Source organism: Chiloscyllium plagiosum, unplaced genomic scaffold (genome assembly GCF_037043375.1).
Source record: "Chiloscyllium plagiosum isolate Xiang-an unplaced genomic scaffold, Cpla_swu_hap1 HiC_scaffold_4, whole genome shotgun sequence".
Lineage (NCBI taxonomy): Eukaryota > Metazoa > Chordata > Chondrichthyes > Orectolobiformes > Hemiscylliidae > Chiloscyllium > Chiloscyllium plagiosum.
Genome location: NW_028270142.1, coordinates 107,407,025 through 107,432,516, shown reverse-complemented (window position 1 = coordinate 107,432,516; position 25,492 = coordinate 107,407,025). Strand labels below are relative to the sequence as shown.

Sequence of the window (25,492 nt, the reverse complement as noted above, 5' to 3'; positions counted from 1 at the left end):
CTGTGTGAAAATGAAGATCAAGTGAAGACATGATTGGGATTAATTTCCATGACTAAACAACTACCAATATTCCTAATGTAAATCACACATCAAGGTTAGCCATTACAGTGAATCAGTAATAAACGTCCTCGTGGTCCTATTTGGAATCAATCCCAGTAATTGGGTCTTTAAAGGTGACGTTGGAGCCTTTGTCCGAATTTAATCTGGTAAAGCTGCAGTAAGTTATTTTCCGGTTGATTACTGAGAAGTCTTTAAGCGAGTATCACAGGCAGCCAGATTTTTAAATGCAGACTTTAAAACACCTAAAAAGGATCTATATTTGGATATGCATCCCCCAGGTTAAGATTATTTATTAAATGCTGATGCCAAGTAATGCTGCAGAATCCAGAAACAGATTGTTTGCCCGACAGGCTTCTTTTCAGGACCTCCTCAATGAATTTTGCATTTAATTTTGTTTTAGGTAGGAGACTACATCTAGCAGTATACTTTTCAATTTGTTTTCAAAAACCTCTTTAGTATATCACTCAGTTTAGACCTCCCTGGTCAAGGAAGCCTGTAGCTTTAGTGGTCTCAAATTAACAAAGTACAGCAATCATTGTATTACTTTGGTTTCAGTACACACACTCACTCAGCCTCCATGTAATGAATCATGGAATCCCTATTGTGCAGATAGAGGTCATTTGGCCCATCGAGTTTGCACCGACCCTCTGAAGTGCTTCACACCCAGACCCAACCTAGCCCCGTAACTCTGCATTAGCCCGGCTAATCCACCCAACCTCCATATCGCTGGTAAATGCAGGGCAATTGAACATGGCCAATCCACCTAACTATGAAGGACTACTTGACTGTACCATCAATTACAGTTTACTCTCACAAAGACAGACAGACAGACAAGCTTGGCTGTTACACAGTACCTGTCAAACCTCCCAAAGTACTTTCCAGTCAATGAATCATTCTGTGTAGTTACTGTTGTAACACAGGGAGTGAAGCAATCACTATTCCACAGTATGCTTCCGCATAATGCAGTGCGCACACACACATACACACACACACACACAATCTGTCTTTTAGTGAAGTCAATTGCAGGATAAATGTTGGTGAGGATACTGGGATAGCTCCCCTGTTCTTCTTCAATATAGTGCAAGGGGATCCAGCCAAGAGGGCAGACGAGGTCTCGATTTAATGCTGTATCCAAAAGGCAACATCCAAGGCACTGCAGCATTCCCTCAGCACTGCCCCAGAGTCCCAGTATAGATATTGTGCTCAAAATTCTGGGTTGGGACTTAAAACTCTCAGTGGGACTGAGACATGAGAGTTATACTTATAGCTCATTATGTACTTGAAATGCAAGGGAATGTAAGGATTTTATTCTGGAGATGATTGGCATCAGACCACTGAATGAACCAATTCAACATTTCAACAGGACTTTCAGACAGGACCATTTTTAATTAGAGGATTCAAATTCCAGATAGAGTTTAACCACCTGAATATTATCCTCATTAAACACTAATAAATTCTTCCACTATCCCCTTCTACTTAAATTTATAGAGTAAATTTTCCCTTTGACCTTTAGAAGACCTTCAGTAATAAATGACGTGAGAATTCTCTTTTGGGAAATCGTTTAAAAATCTGCTTCTAAATTGATCCCTTTCTAAATTACAATTTCTGCACAGCTTTCAAAAACAGATCACAAAAAGGGTGTGGGTGTTCTGCTACATTAAGGAGTTACTTGAGTAAAAATGCCAAAAATGAACATTTTTGAGTGTTTTCGAATGAGAAGTATGACAGTGTTGTTATGTCAGTAAACATTATAGAGGAATATTTCCTTTCAGCTAAACTCAGCTGCCACCAAAACAGGAAGGGAGAAACAACGAGAGAACTGATTTCTGCCAATGCTGCCACTTTTTCTTGACAAAGTGCTTCACCCTGCACTCCAAGCAGTGTTTGAAATATAAATCAATCTCTGAGGTTGCTTTTCCTCAGTCTTACATTATTTTACAGCTCTAGTTATTTACAGGTTTTGGGACACAACTGTTGTGAGGAAATGAGAGTTTGGTTTATTTTAATACTAGACTGAGACAATAATAAGTATTTCCTGTCACCATCTTTCTACCCACTTTCTTTAAATCCATGGATCCATTACCTAAGGTAAACAGACAAGGAAGACTCCAAAGACTTAATTCAGATCCAAACCCTAGTCTTCCCTTATCAGCTCAGTGTCAACCATCTTTGAATTGTGACTCGCTTGGATGGGATCAAAACATGCCCAATGGAACGCGGGCAAGACCATACTATAATCATAAAACAGAAATTGCTGGGAAAATTGCTGGTATGGCAGTATCTGCGGAAAGAAAGCGGAGGTCAAGTTTCAGGTCCAGTGATCCTACTTCAGAATCATTCTGAAGAGAAGTTACTGGACCTGAAAGTTTGAGCTTACTTTCTCTCCACAGATGCTGCCAGAACCGGTGAATGTTTCCAGCGATGTCTATTTTTGATTCTGATTGCCAGTATCTGCAGTTCCATGATTTAAAAAAAATCATCATACAACTTTGCGTGGCTTTGCTAATGTGTGGACATAGGGGAGCCAGATTCTGGAGCATCTTGGTTAATATGGCAGTGGAAATGTTTGGTGAACGCGAACTGGAACATGGGAAGACATTCTGTTGTAACCTTCATAAAAAGAACTGTAACTCCCCATGTATTACGGGGATTTTCCACGTATGGAGTCAGCTATTACGAGGGGGCATAGCTTTAAATTAAGGGGTGGTAGGTATAGGACAGATGTTAGGGGTAGATTCTTTACTCAGCGAGTCGTGAGTTCATGGAATGCCCTGCCAGTAGCAGTGGTGGACTCTCCCTCTTTATGGGCATTTAAACGGGCATTGGATAGGCGAAGATTTGTAGCTCGGGTGCTCGTTGTTGTGGTTCTGTTCGCCGAGCTGGAAGTTTTTGTTGCAAACGTTTCGTCCCCTGGCTAGGCGACATCATCAGTGCTTGGGAGCCTCCTGCGAAGCGCTTCTTTGATGTTTCCTCCGGTGTTTATAGTGGTCAGTCCCTGCCGCTTCCGGTTGTCAGTTTCAGCTGTCCGCTGTAGTGGTTGGTATATTGGGTCCAGGTCGATGTGTTTGTTGATGGAGTTTGTGGATGAATGCCATGCCTCTAAGAATTCCCTGGCTGTTCTCTGTCTGGCTTGCCCTATGATAGTAGTGTTGTCCCAGTCGAATGCATGTTGCTTGTTGTCTGCGTGTGTGGCTACTAAGGATAGCTGGTCGTGTCGTTTCGTGGCTAGTTGATGTTCATGTATGCGGATTGTTAGCGGTCTTCCTGTTTGTCCTATATAGTGTTTAGTGCAGTCCTTGCATGGTATTTTGTACACTACATTAGTTTTGCTCATGTTGGGTATTGGGTCCTTCGTTCTGGTGAGTTGTTGTCTGAGCGTGGCTGTTGGTTTGTGACAAACAGGAAGACAGCTAACAATCCGCATACATGAACATCAACTAGCCACGAAACGACACGACCAGCTATCCTTAGTAGCCACACACGCAGACAACAAGCAACATGCATTCGACTGGGACAACACTACTATCATAGGGCAAGCCAGACAGAGAACAGCCAGGGAATTCTTAGAGGCATGGCATTCATCCACAAACTCCATCAACAAACACATCGACCTGGACCCAATATACCAACCACTACAGCGGACAGCTGAAACTGACAACCGGAAGCGGCAGGAACTGACCACTATAAACACCGGAGGAAACATCAAAGAAGCGCTTCGCAGGAGGCTCCCAAGCACTGATGATGTCGCCTAGCCAGGGGACGAAACGTTTGCAACAAAAACTTCCAGCTCGGCGAACAGAACAACATTGGATAGGCATATGGAGGATAGCGGGCTAGTGTAGGTTAGGTGGGCTTGGATCGGCGCAACATCGAGGGCCAAAGGGCCTGTACTGCGCTGTATTTTTCTTTGTTCTATGAGTGCTTGATACAAGTTCATTCCTCAGATTCTTAAGAGTAACTGAAAATCTCATCATCACTGTGTGCCTAAATGACAGCTGCTCCTCTGAGACTTGCGTTTGAAACCGCACAGAATGAAGGATGGAAGTATTCAGCCTCTGTACTAACTCTACACAAAAATGTGTTTGGGAATGTCAGGCTGAACTGATACTGAGCAGATTCAGGTTGAGGCCTGTAATAAGTCTCCCAGTCCGCCAAGTCTGCTTGGCTTGTTACTTGCAACAATATTTCAAAAGCCGAGTCATGACACTTTATTAAGAGACTGCCGCAACTGAGAGACCAATAAAGTTAGAGGGAAGAGGAGAAGAATCAGTGTAAACGACCCACGTTTCACAAACGGAGCATGAATTCACAGCACAAAACTACCTGCAATCTGGTAAAAAATAAAAACACTCCCACTCTTGCAAAACACAGTTCACTGCAAACAAAAATAATCGCAACACATCTATCTTCCAATGAGCAGGAAGCTGGTGACAGAGTCAATGGATTAGTAATCCAAAGGCCCAAACTAATGCTCTATGGGAAAGGGTCTAAATCCCACTGTGGTCCCTGATAAAATGAACAATTATTAAAAGTAGAAATCTAACTGAAAAACAAATCTCAGATATGAAGGCTATGTAACTATTGTTGCAAAAAGCTACCTGATTCACAATCATTCTTTATGGAAGGAAATCTCCCACACTTACCAGGTCTGGTATACAAATGACTCCAGACCCACAGCATTGTGGTTGACTCTTAACTGCCCTTTAGCAAGCCATTTGGGAGCAGTGATAGGGCACCACAGTTCATGCAAAAAACTGATAGATACATGATAGACAGCTCATCCTGCAGCATCAGAGAGAGAGACAGACAGATAGCGAGTCACAGAGCCTACATGGAATCCTAGGGATCATATGGGAAGATCGGCAAATTCCACTTCCCAACGCAATGTGTCATCACTGTAGAAAAACCGTGAATCCAAAATTGAGCTCCTCAGTCAGCTGAGGGCTCATCTCGGCTGACAGACTCCATCCTCTATTCAGAGGGACCGCCAAAGACAGGTTAAGCAAATTATGAGTGCAGGCCATGAGACCTAGTGGGAGGACCAAATAACCCTGAGTCTCTCATAATCAATGATATCCTCTCTATCATTAGTTGTCAACTTCTACCATCTTGGTCCGCACTTTTTGGCACTTGCTGTCCAAATCCTTTTATCTTTAAACTCCTTCTCAAAATTTTTCTTCATCTCTCTAATGCCACTCTTCCAAGTTTAATGTCTATTCCCTTGGTCTCTATGAAGCACCTTGGTTCTCTGCAGACCCCAGTGTTATTTGTCTCTACAATAGCACACATTATGATAGTTTGATTGTTGAATGAGTGTCAGTAAATAACTGGGTGGACCACAGATGGAATACTGTGTGCAAATGTGGACAGCCCGCTTTAGGAAAGACATGAAACAACTTGTTATGTGATGACTCAGGAGAAAGGAGCTGAATTTGAGCAGAGAATGAATAATGAAGATTAATTACACGTTTAAAATCAGGAATGGTTTGGAGAGAATAAATTAGGAGAACTATTTTCAATGACAGAAGAATTTGAAATTACAGGACACAGATTTAAGATGCTTTGCAAAATTACTGAGAAAACTACTTTTTTTTAAATGCAGACTGCTAATAATCTGGAATCTACTGCCTGTGATGAGGTATAAGCTGATTTCATAGTAACTTTTAAAGGGGGAACTGGATAAATACTTAAAAGGGAAACATTTAAAAAGACACTTGTGAAAAAAATAGGAGAGTGGGACCAACTGGATAACTCAAAAGGCTGGGGAACAGTCATATCAGGCTTAATAGTCGGTTCTGAGCTGTAACAATTTATATCCAACAGGTTTATTTGAAAAGCTTTTGAAGCACTGTCCCTTCTGACCTTATGCACCCCAGTCCAACACTGGCACCTCCACATCATGGGTAACAATTTATGATAACCTTGGCAATATGGGGAAGGCAGAACCCTTTTTGCTAAAAGAGACTCAAGAACACTTCTTCCCTGCTGTTATTAGACTTTCAAACAGACCTCTCATATTAAAGTTGATCTTTCTCTACATCTTCTCTGTAACAGCACCTTCTGCATTCTGTTCTATTATGCAGATGGAATTTTGTAGGGTATGATTTGCCTGGATATCACAATACTTTTCACTGCATTTTGGTATCTGTCACAATAATAAATCAAAATCAACAACTACAATCTAGAGAAAGACCAGAGCAAAAACATCACAGAGATACTCTGGATTGGAATGCTGCTGAGTTGCCACAGGGTGTCAGCACTGCTGGAATTGTTAATGTGTTCCTGAATATGAAAGTCAGTGTGGACCCTACCCAGACGTATGATACCACAGATGCCCAAGGAACCCTCAGCAACCGCCATAATTCACTACTTCATAGAATCCCTACAGTGTGGAAACAGGCATTTGGCCCACAAGTCCACACCAACCCTCCAAACAGTAACCCATCCAGACCAAATCCCTTACCTTTGTCACTGACTAATGCACCTAACCCTCACAACTTTGAACACTATGGGCAATTTAGCATGGCCAATCAACCCAACCTGCACATCTTTGGACAGTGGGAGGAAACTGGAGCTCCCAGAGGAAACCCACATAAGCACATGGAGAATGTGCACTGAGCCACCATTTGGTTCATATCCCAACTCATGATCCAACTTGTCATCTCTCCGGTTTCCCCATTGCTGACTCCCCAGTGTCAGTGAACAATGTGGAGGTACAGGGTGAGCAGGAGGGAAGCAGTGAGGAGTGGGGAATGCCATAATGAGTGAATCACAATCCCAGGATCTGCATTCATGTCAAACACTTGAAAAGCATACATTCGCTTGCAGCCGTTCTATGATGCAGGCACCTTGCTACGGTATTACCAGCAGTGACATTCTAACCACGGTGACTGTGTGGGAGGCGGTTGAGCCTCCTGTGGTTGCACTGCCAACAAACTCAGCTTAATTTTTAATCACCTTCCAAGTTGTTCAAAGAAAACGCAGAAACGAGAACTTCTACATCTCTCATCTGCAAGAAGAGACGTCCACGACTTAAGATGCTGTATATGGAACAAACAAAGCCAACCTGTGAGAGAACTAACATGCCAATGCTTTTAGAAGATGATAACAAATCAGACATTACCTTGCACAGCAGCTGCTGTGAAATCGGTAGGCGTTGAGAAACGGAAACTCCAAAGCACCATAAACATCACCTGAAAGCAGAAACAGAAACCCAGCGAGACACTGAGTAGATATTCAAATCTTCCTATCGATATCATTCATTAAATAATGCTGTTATAACCAGAGACAAAAATTTGCTGTTGCAGTGAATGAAAATGATTTCCTTTGATTCTTAAAGATGCACAATTTAGATACATCTTTGGAATTATTCAAGAAACAGCTGGGGTCAAAGCATTAATCCCAGTCAGTCAGCACCTGAAGACGGACCCATTTATTCCCATTCTCCTCTTCTGGGCTGTCAAACAATTCTCAATCCAAGCCAGTACATTCCATCTAATCTCGTATTTTAACTTTACCCACCACCCTCTTCTGTGAGATGCTATTAAAGCCTGTTGAAATCAAAATACACCAGATGCACTTGTTCTCCCTTATTTATTCTACTAGTTATATTCTCAAACAGCTCCAGAAGCTTAATTAAGCATGATTTTTCTGATGACGAGGTAAGAAGAGACAATGATAAATTTCAGACAATTGCACTGCCAGTTATACAAGTATTCTCACACTAATCTCTGTCCTTGGTCTCCTCAGCAGCTCCAATGAAGTTCTAATGTAAGCTCAGAAAACAGCACTGTATCTGTCTATTAGGAATTTTACAGCTGTCCAGGCTCAACACTTCATTCCATAATTTCAGATGATGATCGTGACGCCCACTACATTTCCCCTCTAACTTTTTAGTTGTTTCCTTGGTGACAATTGTTCATCATTCTGTCACTTACAGCCCCTATAGACACCTCTTCTACTTTTACCTGTCATGTGTCCATATCCTCCTCACATCATCCCTCCTGCTATTTATCTTCTTTGCCTCCCAGCCTTTTGCAGACTCCTTTTTGCTCTCATTTCAGTCTTTTCTCTTTCATTGACTTAAACACCTATTACATTTCAAGTTTACATCGCCCTGATAGAGTCCTAGAGATGTACAGCACGTAAACAAACCCTTCCGTGCAACTCGTCCATTCCGACCAGATATCCCATCCCAATCTAGTCATACCTACCAGCACCCGGGCCATATCCCTCCAAACCCTTCCTATTCATATGCTCATCCAGATGCCTATTAAATGCTGCAATTGTACTAGCCTCCGCCACTTCCTCTGGCAGCTCATTCCATACACGTACCACCCTCTGTGTGAAAAAGGTGCCCCTTAGTTCTCTTTCATATCTTTTCCCTCTCACCCTAAACCTCTGCCCTCTAGTGCTGGTCTCCCGCACCCCAGGAAAAAGACTTTGTCTATTTATCCTATCTATACGCCTCATGATTTTATATCAATGATATAAATATCTCAGCAAGGGGCCCAGCAATCACTTCCCTAGCTTCCCACAGACCTGCTCAGGTCCTGGGCATTTATCCACTTGTATGCGTTTCAAGGCATCCAGCATTCCTCCTCTGCAATGTGGACAATTTACAAGATGTCACCATCCATTTCCCTATATTCTATACTTCTCCCTACATTCTATCCTTTTCCACAGTAAACACTGATGCAAACTACTCGTTTAGTATCGCCCCCCCCCCACCCCCCACCTCCCACCTCTCCTGCGGTTCGACACAAAGGCCGCTGTGCTGATCATTGAGGGGCCCTATTCTCTCCCTAGTCACCCTTTTGTCCTTATAATGTATTTGTAAAAACCCTTTGGATTTTCCTTAACTCTATCTGCCAAAGCTATCTCAGGTCCCCTTTTTGCCCTCCTGATTTCCCGACTGTCTTTATACTCTGGTAAGGATTCACTCGATCTATCCTGTCTATACCTGACATGTGCTTCCTTCTTTTCTTAACCAAACCCTCATTTTCTTAGGCTCTTTGGTAAACGGAAGCACCTCCCTTCTTGCTGAGCAAAGGATCTTAGTGCGCTGTGGCGTGGCTCTCCAGTAGCGGAGCCATCGAGACAAAGAGGCCGAATGTTGGCTGCCAAGAGCAAGACATACCGGGCTTTGCCGACCTCCTGACGCCACGGCTCTGCGGCACCGCGAGTGGGCCGTGTCTCTGCACGGGCCGGAGCCCAGCATGTAACGGGCGACGTGCGTGATTGTGGATTGAAAGCCGATATCCTGGCCTCACTTGAGCTGCAGCTTTCTGACAAGGCTTGTTCTGTGGCTCGCAGCACCTTGAAAACCGGCCTATTTGGGCACCCGGTATGCCACTCGGCTGTCGGCCGGCCTTCTTAGCCCGGTAGGCAGCGCGTCAGTCTCATAATCCGAAGGTCCTGAGTTCAATCCTCAGAGAAGGCAAGACTGTGGCCTTTGCCACTGTGTGTGTTTTCTTTCTCTCCGCGGGCAAGAATATTTGCTTTGGACGGCTTAACGCCTGATTTGAGCTGACCACACCAGAGCAAACGCGCTGCTGCAAGGTTTAACATCTGGGCGACACGTGCTCAACTTTTTGTTCTGCGCAGCATTTTGTAAACTCACCATCGTGCCATCTGTGCAGCAGCAAAGACTGGAGCCACATGCAGGGTTCACGCGAGGTCACACTGCTTGCGTCCCAAACGTGTCCCCAGGAAAAGCATTGTGGAGAATGTGGGCATCGATCCCACTACCTCTCGCATGCTAAGCGAGCGCTCTACCATTTGAGCTAATTCCCCTACGCTGGGCGCTCGCCTTAACCCCATGGTGCTTCGGAACGATGAGCTGAGAGCAGCAGGCGATTTCCTCTCGAGATTGTACGCTGTATTCAGCCGAACAACGCGATGCGACTATCGGCACATCCGAGCAGCAGCAGCACGTGCGCGAAGTCTTCTGGAAAACACGGTGCCGCCGAAAGAATCGCCAGCGAGACGCTCTGAGATTCCAGAATCCAAAGGAACCGATCGGCACGAGCAGTCACAACAAGTGTGAGGTCGCACTCGAGAGCGCTGTCTGACTGATTGGAGACTTGCGACACTTTCAAGTGAGTGCTGACTGACTGCGTGGATGTTGTGTTCCTCCAGAGGGCTCCCTGCTGCTCGTGGTTTGCAACTGCAGACGTCACAGCACACCAACAGGCAGAATTCTCTGAAGAAGAAGAAGGTGTATTTTGGAGAAAGAGAACACTGGGGGCTGTTACCAGACAAAAAAAGAGGGCTTCTCCTTCATCCTCGTGAGCTGCAGCCATGCGGTCAGGTTCCGCAAAGTGCTGCTTTCAGATACACGCCAAGCAGGCCGAGATGCAAATAGCAACCGCCACTCGTCTGAAGCAGCACCCGCGAGCCCTGTCTGACCGGTAGGGCCTTTCCTTAGTGCTGACCTGCTCGGATGCGTTGCTGTTCAACTTGTGCAACTGTGGAAGTGGCACACCCCGTGCAGGCCAAATTTCAAGAAGAAGAAACGAAGAGAAGTCCACAGCCAGTTTTCCGACAGGAATGGAAGGCTCCTTCGTCCGGACATTGACATAGTAAGTTGTCATCGAGCAGTTTAGAGCGCTGCTTCGCGGGAAAACTTTGCTTGGAAGGAGTCGTAGAGTCATAGAGATGTACATCACGGAAAGAGACCCTTCGGTCGGACCGTTCCGACCAGATATCCCATCCCAATGTAGTCGTACCTGCCGGCACCCGGGCCATATCCCTCCAAACCCTTCCTATTTATATAGCCATCCAGATGCCTTTTAAATGTTGCAATTGTACTAGCCTCCGCCACTTCCTCTGGCAGCTGGTTCCATACACGTACCATCCTCTGCGTGAAAGATTTACCCTTTCGGTCTCTTTTATATCTTTCCTCTCTCACCCTAAACCTATGCCCCCTAGTTCTGGACTCTCCCACCCCAGAGAAGAGACTTTGTCTATTTATCCTAAACATGCCAGTCATGATTTTATGAACCTGTATAAGATGAAATATCATTGGCAGGAACTTTTAACTGTTCCTCTTCCCACAGATGCTGCCCGACCTGCTGAGTACTTCAATATTTCTTGAGAGGTTTGAAATGACTGCTTCTTTGTTCCCCAATGGAGTTACTTAAATTGGCGAGTGAAACCAAAGGAAAGTCAGTGCCAAGCCATGCCTCCCAGTACACGAGCTGTAAAGTGACAAAGAATTAACAATATAGAAATGGCCATTCAGCCCACTAAATCTATGCTATCGTCTGGACTCTATACAAATGTCACTACCCCCGCTTCATGTGACTGTATTAGAAATAACCTTTTTTCCCTCATGTACCAACTTAACTTTCCCCTAAAGTACAGCAATGTTATTCAGCTCAACCACACCTTTGTTATACTGAGTTCCACATTTTAACAACTTTCTGGTTGAAGAATTGAGCTTATTAGAGTCATCAGCTCACTATTTTTTATGTACAGCCCCTATATTTATACAACTGTCCCCCAGATCTAGGGAAGACCCTGTAAATGTGAGCCCGTTTTACATCTATCTTACTACAAAATCATGACTGTTCCCACCCATAACAGGATGAAGAATCAGAGGGCAAAACTTAGAGCAATTTTTAAGAGTGGTGGCACAGTGGTTAGCACTGCTGCCTCACAGCACCAGAGACCCGGGTTCAATTCCTGCCTTGGGCAACTGACTGTGTGGAGTTTGCACATTCGCCCTGTGTCTGCATGGGTTTCCTCCGGGTGCTCTGGTTTCCTCCCACAGTCCAAAGATGTGCAGGTTAGGTGAATTGGCCATGCTAAATTGCCCAGAGTGTTAGGTGTAGGGGAATGGGTCTGGGTGGGTTGCTCTTCGGAGGTTCGGTGTGGACTTGTTGGGCCAAAGGGCCTGTTTCCACACTGTAAGTAAACTAATCTAATCTAAAGGGAGCGAACGTGATTCCAGAAAAATCATTTTCACACAGCAAGTAGTTAGGGTCTGGATTGCACTACCTGAAGTGCAGGGGGAGACGGGTTCAACAGAGGCATTCAAGACGACATTAGAGGATTACTTGGACAGAAATCACATGCAAGGAGAAGAAAACAGGAAATTGGAAGGAGGTAATGCTGCGCATTTGAAGAGCCAAATGCAGTGTAGCACTTCACTGATTCTGAGAAGTGACTGAGGAATGTCATGCCAAAACAATGCCAAGCTCTTTCTTCCTTTTGTAATTTTAAACAAAAATAATAATTGCATGATGTGATTAAATTTAAAACATGTATCATGTAAATGCTCAAATCCTATGAAAAATTTTACAATTGAGTTCTGCAGGACTCTCGAGCAGGATGAATAGGGTATTTGGAAACAAAAATATGTAATCTATGATCTCAGCTGAAGGACAAGGAAAGACTTTAAACACATTCACAATTACCTGCCAACCTTAGTCTTAAAAAAATGAAAATTGCTTTAAATAAAACAGTACATGTACCTGAAAGCTGAGCCAGTAAGATCAATATCAGCACACTGTAACCAAAGGAAATAGAAATAAGTTGCAAGACAATTACTGCAAAGCACAAGTAAAACCTTATTGCACGGTTAAATATTAAGACAATACTTCAGGAAATAGATAAGGGCAGTAAGTCCCCACACGGACAGATCTTATACGGCCCAAGCACAGTGAACATGAGTTGGAAGACCAGACACAATAGATCCCCAGTGTTGTCTTTTGGATAGGTTAACAAAAGGTTTGCAAGGATGTTTCCACCAGTTATAAATATTCTCGGACAGTTCCACTAACTAACTCAAGGCAATAAGTGAATAGCAAAAAGCCTTTTCCTAAGGTAGGGGAGTTCAAACTTAGAAGGCATATATTTAAGGTGAGAGGAGAAAGATCTAAAAGATAAGTTAATGCAGATAAAACAGACTGAGTTGGTCAGAATTCACTTACAATTGAAGCACCTTGAACATGAAGGGAAAAGAAAAAATGAAACATATCCATGAGCTGGAAGAAAAGAAATAGAAAGGGAAATTTTGAACTAGAATTCCAGAGGGAAGAAAGATAAAGAGTTAGAGTTTCAGAGACTTTTAGAAAAACAAGGAAAGCTCTAGATACCAATGAAAGAGGGAATTCAAAAAATTGGAAATGGGCAAAGAAAGATTTTGATTGAATGAACACGTTATTATTAATATATTTAACAGGATGTGGACATTGCTGGCTAGGTCAGCATTTACTGTCCATCCCTGATTTCCCAGAGGACAGTTAAGAGTCAACGCACTGGTGTGGTTCTAGAGTCACATGTAGGCCAGGCCAGGTAAGGAAGGCAATTTCCTTCCCTAAAGGACACTAATGAACCAGATGGGCTGTTCCAACCTTCATACAAACCTTTCGCCATTCGTGCAAAAGGACACCCACAATCCCCTGCAATCCCTCAACATTTAGATAATATCCTACTTCTTTATTCTTCCTACCAGGGAAAGTTTCACACTTTCTCATATTGCACTCCATTTGCCAGATCACGTAACTTTGAGCTGGAAGAGTCAGAGTCATAGAGACGTACAGCACGGAAACAGATCCTTCGGTCCAACCCATCCACGCCGACCAGATATCCCAACCCAATCTAGTCGTACCTGCCAGCACCCGGCCCATATCCCTCCAAACCCTTCCTATTCATATAGCCATCCAGATGCCTTTTAAATATTGCAATTATACTAGCCTCCACCACTTCCTCTGGCAGCTCATTCCATACACGTACCACCCTCTGCATGATAAAGTTGCCCCTTACATCTTTCCCCTCTCACCCTAAACCTTTGCCCTCTAATTCTGGAATCGTCCACCCCAGGGAAAAGACCTTGTCTCCTTACTCTATCCACGTCCTCATGATTTTATAAACCTCGATAAAGGTCACCCCCTCAGCCTCCAACGCTCCAGGGAAAACAGTCCCAGGCTATTCAACCTCTCCCTATAGCTCAAATCCTCCAACCGTGGCATCATCTTTGTAAATCTTTTCTGAACCCTTTCAAGTTTCACAAGATCTTTCCGATATGGAAGGAGACCAGAAATGCACGCAATATTCCAACAGTGGTCTAACCAATGTCCTGTACAGCCGCAACATGACCTCCCAACTCCTGTACTCAATACTCTGACCAACAAAGGAAAGGATGCCCAATGAATTGAAGATTGATCAGATTTAACACCTCTCCAGGGTATCTAAATTCAGTGAGGAAAGAATGGGAATGTATTTTGTCCTTTTATTAAAATTGTCACAAAGTTATAATGGCCAAAAGAAACATGGATGTGTTTATCAGTGTGGTTGGTCAGGAAAGCACTGGAGTAACCCTTGCTGATGAACAACTTGCTAACAATGGACTGAATCTTATGTTTTTTTGACTAAGTGTGAGCAGTGTTAAGATTTTTGGAGGGATTTCTGCCATGTGGCCAAGTGGGTTTGCTTGCAATATCTTATCAAACTTACCTCAATAACTAGCTTCCTCATTCCTAGGGCAATCATGTTCCAATATGGTTCCATCTTGTCACCCGCTGCTGCCTGATCAACTGACTGATGTCGTCCAAGCCAGGGGTGTTTTCGTAGGCCACCCCCGACTTACTGTGACCTAAACAAAGGCAAACCCTCTCCCACCCCCATCTTGATTTTACAGAGGCCTGATACCACCAATGGCAAGCTTCTGGCTTTGTGTCAGCACTAAGCTACATGGCAAGATAAAAATAACATGAATCTGATATTTCTGGTTAAGTGACAAAGCACAAAAAGCAAGGCAAGTCAACGCAAGGCAGGGATGCTATGAGGTAGGCTCAGAGTGCGGTGAGCACTATAACAGTGAGCAAACAGCTTGGAGATGCAGTCAGGTCTAGTTCATGTGTCCTTGCTGCAGCATTACCATGATAGTTGTTGGTGCTGCCTAAGGTCCAGCACTGAAGCGCAAAACCATCCTGAACGCGGATCAGAGATTTGCTGTATGGGCTTTTAGGGGCTGGCACATAGTGGCACTGAGACGTTGGTGCCATGTCCAAAACGGAAGCCCTTTGGAGCAAGCCGCAAACTGAATTTGTCAGGTACCCAATCTGATTTCCATGTCGGGGTTTCTCGACATCCAGCTTGTTTGCATAGATAGAAATCTGAATATTAGCAAGGTCAGCTGCAGCATTAATAAAAGTGCTTAGCAAGTCATAATCTCCCTTACTTAGCAATTTGCTGTGGCCAAGTGAGAAACTTGCCACACTGCTCGTGCAAAGATGCAGTAAGATGCTCCTGATTGTGAGCTAGGCCTCACTGGACTTCTCATCCAATTTTGCCACAAATCTCCCCAAACATCTCCCTAGGTCTCTCAGACTCCTATACGATTTGACCCAATGACACAGTTGAGACAGAACTTAAGAATAACTACGTTATTTCCAGAAGTTTATCAGCAAAAATGTAGATATCTGAAAAAGGGACAGTACCGGACTTTTCTACAGGAAAAGACTTGGTATTTGATCAACGAGACAGAGCTTTGAAGCTTGATCAAAATTGTGAAAATCTCAACAGCGTCCTTACTGGTTGAATTTACTGACAGAATTCCCAGAGATTAGGTGCCCACCTGGAAGTCTAAAGTTTCTCAAACAAGGGGAGCAGCAGATAATGAATAATGCCACAAATACATCTTCATTCCCAAACCCCTACAGAAATTGAAGAAATAAGAGAAATGACATTGAACAGTACATCAATTATTTTAAGTGGGACAGCAGAACTGAAAAGACAGACTTTTCTCAGAAGAGTGTGGAAAAATACAGTTTGGGAGGTGAAGATGACTCAGAGATCAATATGTGTCTTTTGCCATACGACAAGGAATGTGAAGGCTGGAAGCTGAATGCTAAGTCAGTAGTTTTGGTGGAAGAATAGAGCATTTTTCCAGAAAATTCTGCACAAACGATTAAACTTGGAACAAAATAACGAATGTATTCATCGTGGATATAAACCTGAACACAAGTACAAAGGAACCTCAATTATCCAAAGGACACAGGTGGGGAGTATTTCGTTTGGTTAATCAAATTCCGTTTAACAGTTTAGCCAAGCTTCGGGACCTTGTGATCTTGCTGGATAATCTGATATTTGGATAATCGAGGTTCCTCTGTAATGGGAATTTTGTATTTGAAGGTGCTTTAGTCAATGGGTCTGTTATTACTGGGGAGTAATGCTGGAGCTGTTGACTAATGATGAAGACTTCACATTAGGGAATGCCCTGCAGGAGACAGTGCATTGCCATCTACAGGGATGGCAGGCAAGTCCACTGAAGTAGGGATGGTAGGCAAGTCCAAAGGAAATTAAACAAAGAACTGTGGATGCTGGAGATCTGAAACAAACAAGAACAGAAATTGCTGGAGAAGCTCAACTGGATTGGTAGCATCTGTACACAGAACAGAGTGTTAAACCCAGTGACCCTTCTTTAGAACACTGACTCAACTGTTCTAGTTCTATCTCATCACAAAATACACGCTTGAAATATTTAACTAAGCCCATCATTGACCCACAATTGTATGGTTAATCCAATTTTTTGGATGCAATGTTCCTCCAACATTTAACTAGCATGTGAAAATGTGTAATACATTTCTGCCCTAATCATAGCTTAGTTGCAGATTAATTACCAAATTCTTCAGAAATCACTGAACATTCATTTTAGAAACAGGTCATTGTACTGCAGCTAATGAAATTAGCTTCATGCTCCAAAAGGTTATCAGGCATTAATCATGCTTGATATGTTAAATGTTTTCCAATTAAGAACCCTCAGTTTTTCTTCTCCTTTATACTAATTTCCAATTGTACATACACTTCTGATCATTAAAATTCAAGCAAGCAGTAGGAATCAACTCACTGAGGGCCAATTCTGAATCGGGGGCACACTAGACACCTGTAATTTAAGGATCATATAACCAACTTCTAGACTATTCTGAGGTAATCTAATTAAACTTAAATGAGAGGCTGGCTATTGTAGGTCTCCATTTTCATTTTATTTCATATCCTGCTTTTTCTGGTTTTAAAATATGTAATTTAAAGTAATCATTACCAGTCATTGACTAATTGTATTATTAGACTGTGCTAGATAGACATTAAACAGTTACTGTAATGACACTGTAGTACCTTTGTTGCAAATGCCTGCTAGATAGAGACAATCCCAACATAGAGAGTATTGTACAGAATCAAATAGTGATCATTCAGTCAGCTATATACATGCCAGCTCTCTGCAACAGCAATTCATCTAGTCCTGACTTTTTCTTGTAGATCTTAGAAATATGGATAGAAAACAAAGGAACTGGAAGAGATAGACACAGGGATATACATAAACTATTAATGCTAGCAGTGATACAAATGACAAGGGAAGAAAACAGAAACATGTAATTATAAATTAACTTTTGTCTTTACAAACAAACTTGGAGTTTGTGGAGAGTTGTTAAAGAAAGATAGATGTTAAACACCAGGAAACCAGGTGATAAAGGTCAGAACAGAAACCAACCTTAACACTTTTTTTTTTATAAACAACTATTTATTACCAGTGATACACAGTACAAACATGTATTTCCTTACCCAACAAGCAGCTTCAGCCTGTTCTTTTTTATGGGGTCACAGCTATATGTTCAGTTAATATGCACCATCTGTATACAACTGAATACAATCAACAAAACACTCAGAGGGGGCTCTTGCGGCACAGTGGTAATGTCTAGATTTCTGGATCAGGAGGACCTACATTCAAGTTCCACTTGCTTTCAGTGGTATGAGAGCAACTCTGAACAGGACGATCAGAAAAAATAAAAAAAATCTCAGAGGTGAAGTTGGTGATGTCCATTTCAGCACTATGGTATGGAAAATGCATTCGAAAAATTCAGGCAGACAGAAAAACATAAACTGAAGGTAGTATATTTTATTGGAATCTCAAGTCTTCTGATATAATACTGAACATAATCTAGATGTCTTTTGTAATCATTCATATTTACCTGTATAAGTAGTTTAGGAACTGCTCCTCAAGCTCGCTGAAAAATAGAAAGAAAATCAATATATTTCTACTGTTAAAGCATTGATGATGAGGTTTCAGCACCCAAATGTATATAAAAGTGTGTGTTTCTGGAATGTAATAAGTGAGTAATGTTCCTTACCACCAATTAGTATATTTTCATTACATAACTCTTGAAGAGGTAACCCTCTTCCAGGGAAAGGATTGTGTTTGCTTACATGTCGTCATGGTAATGAATCAACATTCTTCACCATATCTAGTGATAAAAGAAACTGCGTAGTCACGAAGAACGGAGGAAAAACAAATTATTTTTCTGGTCAGATTGTGCATTATATCAAAACTTTGTACCACTAAACCTTACAGTGAAATGTAACTTCTGTGTTAATAAAAGATTTGAAGAAGTGCCATGAATAGGATAGCATGGATCCGAGCCCCAGCTTTATGAAGTCCTTCACTTTGTAAAGGGAAAGCCTCAATCAGCATCTTATGGTCTGTCAGTTGCTCAGTTTACCACAAAAGCTCAAGGTAAGGTTCACATATTTTCTCCTGAAAAGTAACCATTGCTCAATTATTTCCACAGATGACTTTACAGGTTGTTCTACTATAATGTGACAGTTGTGTTCCTCACGCTATGGAAAATCGCGCTGCAGAAGATTGCTAATAGAAAATCGCTATACCCGTTCAGTTGAAAGTTCGCATTACCCAAACAACGTCTACTTTTCTCTGAGCTTTGACAAAGGGTCAGTTAGATTTGAAACGTCAGCTCTTTTCTCTCCTTACAGATGCTGCCAGACCTGCTGAGATTTTCCAGCATTTTCTCTTTTGGTTTCAGATTTCAGCATCTGCAGTAATTTGCTTTTATCCACTTTTCTCCAATTGGGTTATGGCTAATTCGCACTGACGAAACAAGCGTTATAGCAGAATGACCTGTTCTGGTCCCAGCATGAATTGGCCTTTAAAAAAATGATAAGTAGCCCTTGCTCTGCTTTGGTAATGCCTCCTTATGAGAGAACGTTTCTGTACCTCTGGTCTCTTAGCCATCCAACCATTAATGAACCTCAACAGTGAGTGCTCCAGAGCTGGTCATCCAGTGAGGCACTAAACACTGTTCTCACCAGACGTCTATTCATTGCCGTGTTTCTGAATAAAAGCACAAATTTTTAACTTTTTGCAGAATATATTAAAAACAAGGCCAATGGAGCTGCAGCAACATTTGACTGAATACCATCACAAGTTTGTTATTATAATAAATTTTGGCAAGTGTTCAGAATGTCCAACTCAAAGCTGTCCAAGCAGGTGTTTGGAAAGCTAAAGAAAGCATTTCAAAAGCAATCCCAAAGGCCCCAGAAAGGATTCTGCCATTAACATTATGTTTTAATGTACCATTTCTGACCAAAATCCATCATCGAAAACAGTGTCAAGACCTTTCCGCAAACAAACACTGGGAGAGAACAGCAATGGAAGGAGATGGTAGGTGCTCAAACCAACAAGGCACCTACTTCAAGCAATGATCAAAGCCTCTACCATGGGACAACCTGCAAGGCTCAGTTAGGAATCACAGATGTGTGTGACAGTAATCGGCTGAACAACACTTACGTTAGTGAATACGACTTTGTTAGCTTCTGAAATACTTTGTATACACCTGTGGAAAGAATACACACATTATAATGCACTCTTGTTAATCTTACATTGTCACACTGAAGAAGAATTGACATTTGTACTTTATACCTGCCTGTACAGGTTACAAATTCTAGCCGAACAAAACTCTGCTCAGTTTAGTAAATTCATGTGAAGAATTTTAATAAACTGTGGACTTTAAATGGCAAGTCATAATTATTACTTTGAATATAACATGTCCAGGGTTGAACTTTCAGTTAACACATCCAAGCAAAGCTCCAATGTACCATGCACAAACAAAACAATAGCAGAAATTCTAAGCAGAAATACTCCATACTGCTGAGTGAGGGCTGCACCAGAAATTCTGTTCTTACAGTTACAAACATTCAATGATGCCAGTTGAAATAAAGCAAAGTTTTCCCAGATGCCCTGGTCCACATTTCATTACATCATTCATAACAGATATTGTTTTTTAAAAGAAGTATTTATATGCAAAGTGCTTTGAGATATTTGAGAGCTGTGGTTAAATACTGTTAAACTCAAAAAGAATAATAGGGTGGGATCCCAGGTACATAGTTCTAGATTGGAGGGGGAATACATTGGAGAAGGTTTGTAGGTAATGATGGTCACAGTTTAAGTTACTAATATGGAAGAGGAGATCTTTGGAAAAGCAAAGATGAAGCTTGAGTAATTGGAGAAAGATTGATGGTACTTTCTAGATCTAAAGTTTCATGCTCCTCCATGATACGGTTTCAAAACATTTAATCACTGTTACACACGGACTCATCATGGCTATGGACAAAGTACAGGAATGGAACTAAACTGTGTTCCAAAATAAAGCATACTCCAGGAGGACATGGCAACCAATGTGGCAATATTTTTCCCTTAAAAGACTGCATGTTAGACTGTTAACTAGAGTCATAGAATTTTACAGCATGCTGCTGAGAATAAAAACCAAATTACTGAAGCTTTTTGTCTCACACTCACTGGGACAAATGCAAGAGTGTGCTTGGAAGTAGGAGGCAGAGGGTGATGGTGGAGGATTGCTTTTCAGCTTGGAGGCCTGTGACCAGCAATATGCCACAAGGATCGGTGCTGGGTCCACTGCTTTTCGTCATTTATATAAATGACTTGGAAGGAAATATAGGAGGCACGGTTAGTAAGTTTGCAGATGACAGCAAAATAGATGGTACAAAGAACAATGACCTTGATCAAATGGGCTAACGGACTGAGTATTGGCAGATGGAGGTTAATTTAACTAATTAAATGGGAGGTATTGCATTTTGGTAAGGCAAACCAGGGCAGGACTTATACAGTTAATGGTAGGGCCCTTGGTTGTGTTACTGAACAGAGACCTTGGGGTGCAGGTGCGTAGTTCCTTGAAAGTGGAGTCACAGGTAGACAGTGTGGTGAAGATGGTACTTGGCATACTTGCCATCAATGGTCAGTACATTGAATATAGGAGTTGGGATGTCATGTTGTAGCTGTACGGGACATTGGGGAGGCCACTTTTAGAATACGGAGTACAATTCTGGTCGCCCTTCTACAGAGAAAATGTTGTTATACTTAAGGTACAGAAAAAATTTACAAAGGATGTTGAAAGGACTACAGGGTTTGAATTATAGGGAGAGGCAGAATACATTGGTGTTTTTTTTTTCCCCTGGAGCGTTGGAGGTTGAGGGGTGGCCTTGCAGAAGTTTATCAAATCATGAGGGGCATGTGCACAGGGTGAGTCGCCAAGGTCTTTTCCCTGTCGTGGGAGAGTCTAAAATTAGAGGGCATAGGTTTAAGGTGAGAGGGGAAAGATTTGGAAAGAAACTGAGGGGTGGTGATGCATCTATGGAATGAGTTGCTAGAGGAAGTGGTGGAGGCTGGTACAATTACAATATTTAAAAGACATCTGGATGGCTGTATGAATAGCAAGGGTTTAGAGGGATATAGGCCAAATGCTAGAAAATGGGACTAGATTAATTCAGAATATCTGGTTGGCATGGACGAGTTGGACTGAAGGGTCGGTTTCCGTTCTTTATGACTCTATTCAAATCTACACTGTGTGGAATGTTAAGTTAAATTTGTTTAAAATTGCCAAGTGTGTACAGTTCAGACAGGAAGACAAAGTTGGAAATACTCTCAGTAAAGGCGAACTTAACACATTGTCAAAAACAAGTGAGATCCTGCTCTATTATGATGCGCAGTCCTGTACCTATTGCACAAGATTCTTATTCACTGTATCTACAAACCTGCTTGCGCATAACCAAATTGCCCAAAATGTAAAGGATGTTTAAGCTACTTCCATCTGCTTCGGCTGAGATTTAATGAACTTAACAGTACATTACTATCAGATCAGGAGAAAAACGGGGATGATTTTGCTATAAGCACACCTGAAGGGCAACCTTTTCACACACAAGGTGGTTAGTGTGGGGAATGTACTGCCAGTGGAAATGGCAGCTGCTATATCTACAACATTTAAAAGACATTTGGACAGGTACAAGAATAGTCAAGGTTTAGAGGGATATGGGTCAAATGCAGGCAAACCTGGTCGGCAAAGACAAGTTGGACCAAAAGGGTTTGATGTTGTGCCGTATGACTTGATGGCTCCCTATGATAATGTCTCTCTCATAGAACCCACTGTGCACTGACTCCTGGGTCATTCCACTGACTGCATGAAATATAATGAAGCAAGCACAAATCACACAGCTAACTAAGCCTTTACTTTACCTTAAGCTACCTTTGGACAGACTTCCACAAGCAATGTACATGTCCCAACTTCCAGGTTTTTATTCATCTGGCCATTCGTCATTAGATAGGAGACAGTCTATTCAGCCATGGCAATGATTACAACGTCTGACTTCTCTCATCAAATGTCCACTCTCAAACAGACATCAATACACTCTGGTCAAAAAATGGGAACAGTTGCTAACACTTCCTCTTAGTCCAGAGTTACAGGTAATAAATAAAATACTGCACGAACCAAATCTACTTTCTCTGCATCACAATGGGCCAGGTTCAGGTACGTGGTGAAAGAATGTGGGGGTGGAGGGTGGGGAGACAACTTCCCAAAAAAAAAGTTAAGTGGGCTCCACAGTTATCAATTTTCTCTGTTACAATGTGATTTTAAATTTTGTCATGTCTAGCAATAGTAAAAGGAGCAGGCAGTCTGACCAGTCAATATGAATGAAGAATTCTTACCAGACAGAAACACTTATTAAAAATAAGGTTGAAAGCTCAAATATTTAAAAAAAGCAAATAGCTTTTTTTAGTAATGGTATTTTTAAATGTTCTGCTGAAGAATGACACATCTTACTTGGAAAGCTAGCTTCTTTGAGCAAGTGAGGATGTTCAGTAGTAATTATGACATTAGTACACAGTTACAAACTCAGGATGCACCTCTTTCAGCATGGCTTAACTTCTTTTATAGCAAGGATAATGTATAAAAAGCTGCAGTTTATAACAATTTGTTGATTGCACTGGTGAAGCATACAATCGAACAGCCCAGCATCACTGACAGTGAACAGCTGATTGCCGCATACAGCTGAACAAAGGCAGATGTCTGAAGCTGCTTCCAATTTAACAAGCTAATAATGACGAGTACTGACAGTTATACCATTATCACAAGTGCAAATTCTGGCCATCTCAATCAGTGTATCAAAATTACATAGTTAGGAGTCTGACTTTGCTGCAAAAATGGGATATGATACAGATCCAATTACAACACTTAAAAGACATTTGGATAGGTACATGGATAGGTAAAGTTTAGAAAGACATGGGCCAAACGCAGGCAAAAAAGGACTCGTTCGGTTTAGGAAATGTGGTTGGCCTGGATGAGTTGGGACGAAGGGTCCATTTCCATACTGTATGACTATAAAACCGATAATGGTGGAAGATCTTCAGCAATGACTAAACCTTCCTAATTATTGTTTTCTCAAATTTCCAATAAGTTTCTCAAGCCTCTCACCCTGACTCCACTTGGAAACAACTGGTCATCTCCACAGCCTTACCATTTGCCCGGAAGCGATGAATTCTACTGTAGCTCGTTTCTTTCCTGCTACATCATTCCCCTCCACCCATCACAAATTTTATTTGGACTTGAAAAGTGGAAGGCAAGACTACAAACTTAAAAATTGCTTTTCCCTACCCCCAACCTCTGCCCCTCAAGTCGATGACAAACCTGATCCCTTTAAAAGTGGCTCCACATTTATCAGATTTCACTGGGACCTTGTTTAAGTAACAACTGGATGTAGACCCGGCACATTTGGTTGAATTGTACTACTGATTTTATCTTAAATCAAGGTGCTCACTTATTAAATTAAAACCAAGATCTTGAGAAACTGCTGAGTTTTAAAGAATTCCATGGTGACAACACACACTTCACTTGGCCAGTTTCCAGGAGTAATCTACTTTGGGGGCGGCACGGTGGTTCGCACTGTTGCCTCACAGCGCCATAGACCCGGTTTCCTCCCACAGTCCAAAGATGTGCGGGTCAGGTGAATTGGCCATGCTAAATTGCCCATAGTGCAAGGTGCATTAGTCAGGGGGAAATGGGTCTGGGTGGGTTACTCTTCCAAGGGTCTGTGTGGACTTGTTGGGCCGAAAGGCCTGTTTCCGCACGTTAGGGAATCTGATCTTATCTAACAACTTCAAAGTAGATTGCCCAGTCACCATCACAAGCTGTAGAAAATGCAATGATTAATCATCTAGATTTTCAGATCATCATAAAACTGATTTTGCCAGTAATTATTCAAGAGCTGCTTTGAGCTTTAAATCCTCATGGAGGACTTCTTTTCCTTTCTCTCCTGCATTAACTTATGACAGCATCCAGCCTTACAAATAGCAGCTTTTGAATAATGGCTCTCACCACTGAGTAGAAATTGCGCTGCTCAAGGCTTAGGCTTTATATTAACCTTGAAGCAATAAAAGGGAATTACTGTCAGAGACTAGGCATTGAAAAATTGCGTACATTGACTAAGTGTCTGGTTTCTGAAGATTTTCTGGAAGGTGCCGATGGAACATGATTTGCAGAGCTTCATCACTTTCCTTATTGAGACAGGGAATGCTAACAGGTCATTTGATCATGGCCAGATGAGGACTCCTTGCTGCTTGGTATAATAGATCCCATGACAATATTTCAAAACTTATCTCAGTGTCCTCGCCAATACTTGGCTTGTTTTAGTGACGTCAATTGAGGGATAAATAGTCACCACTATATTACTACACTGGGTTCTTGCGGTCACAAATTGGTGGCCGCGCTTCCCATGTTGTGTGACAAAGCTTCAAAAACACAGCATTGTCTATAGTCAGACTCGACAGACACTGCATGATTTCAAGCCTTTCGTTGTTTTCTTCTTACAAAGTTTACTGTTCAACAACTGGTGCTAATGCCAACGATGGTGGCCTTTAGTCATCTGGTTGAGATCAAACACAGACTAACATCATTTAAAGCTGGAGGCTTCCCAGTTCCTTCTGCTCAGCAGCACACTGTGCAGTGTATTTAATCTGCAACATCAGGAGAGTTGCTGCAATACACTGTGACTTTAGCATCTAGTAATACAAGACCTAAAACTGTTTACCAAGTTGAATAATGCTTCCTACCAAATGATAGAACTTGTGCAGCTCAGGACTAAGGCTATATATTAATGCAGTGTCAGACTAGATATTGAAAAATTGTGTAGAGTTCACATAGGCACAAAATAGATGGTAGGCCATGTTGGCCCTTGGGTCTGGTACTTGCCACTTGGTAAGATCATGGCTGATCTGACTGGGGGAGATGAGAAGTACAGGTCCAATAACCTGACTCTCATCAGTCAAACTCTATACAATGCCAGA

At 42.2% G+C, this 25,492-nt stretch overlaps 1 protein-coding gene and 1 non-coding gene across 8 annotated transcripts in view; both read right to left on the bottom strand.

The window, feature by feature from the left end:
• slc35d4 (solute carrier family 35 member D4) overlaps positions 1-25,492 on the bottom strand; it is a 178,172-nt gene that overhangs the window by 114,793 nt on the left and 37,887 nt on the right. For all 7 annotated transcript variants that reach the window (XM_087986563.1, XM_087986562.1, XM_087986564.1 and 4 more), the window contains 4 exons: positions 19,649-19,694; positions 18,036-18,071; positions 12,540-12,574; positions 7,184-7,253 (listed from right to left, as the gene is read on the bottom strand). In XM_087986563.1, coding sequence (XP_087842689.1) covers positions 7,184-7,253; positions 12,540-12,574; positions 18,036-18,071; positions 19,649-19,694 — 187 coding nt within the window. The remainder of the gene's footprint in view (positions 1-7,183; positions 7,254-12,539; positions 12,575-18,035; positions 18,072-19,648; positions 19,695-25,492) is intronic.
• trnaa-agc (transfer RNA alanine (anticodon AGC)) lies at positions 9,783-9,855 on the bottom strand. The gene has a single exon. It is a non-coding gene; the product is annotated as a tRNA-Ala (tRNA).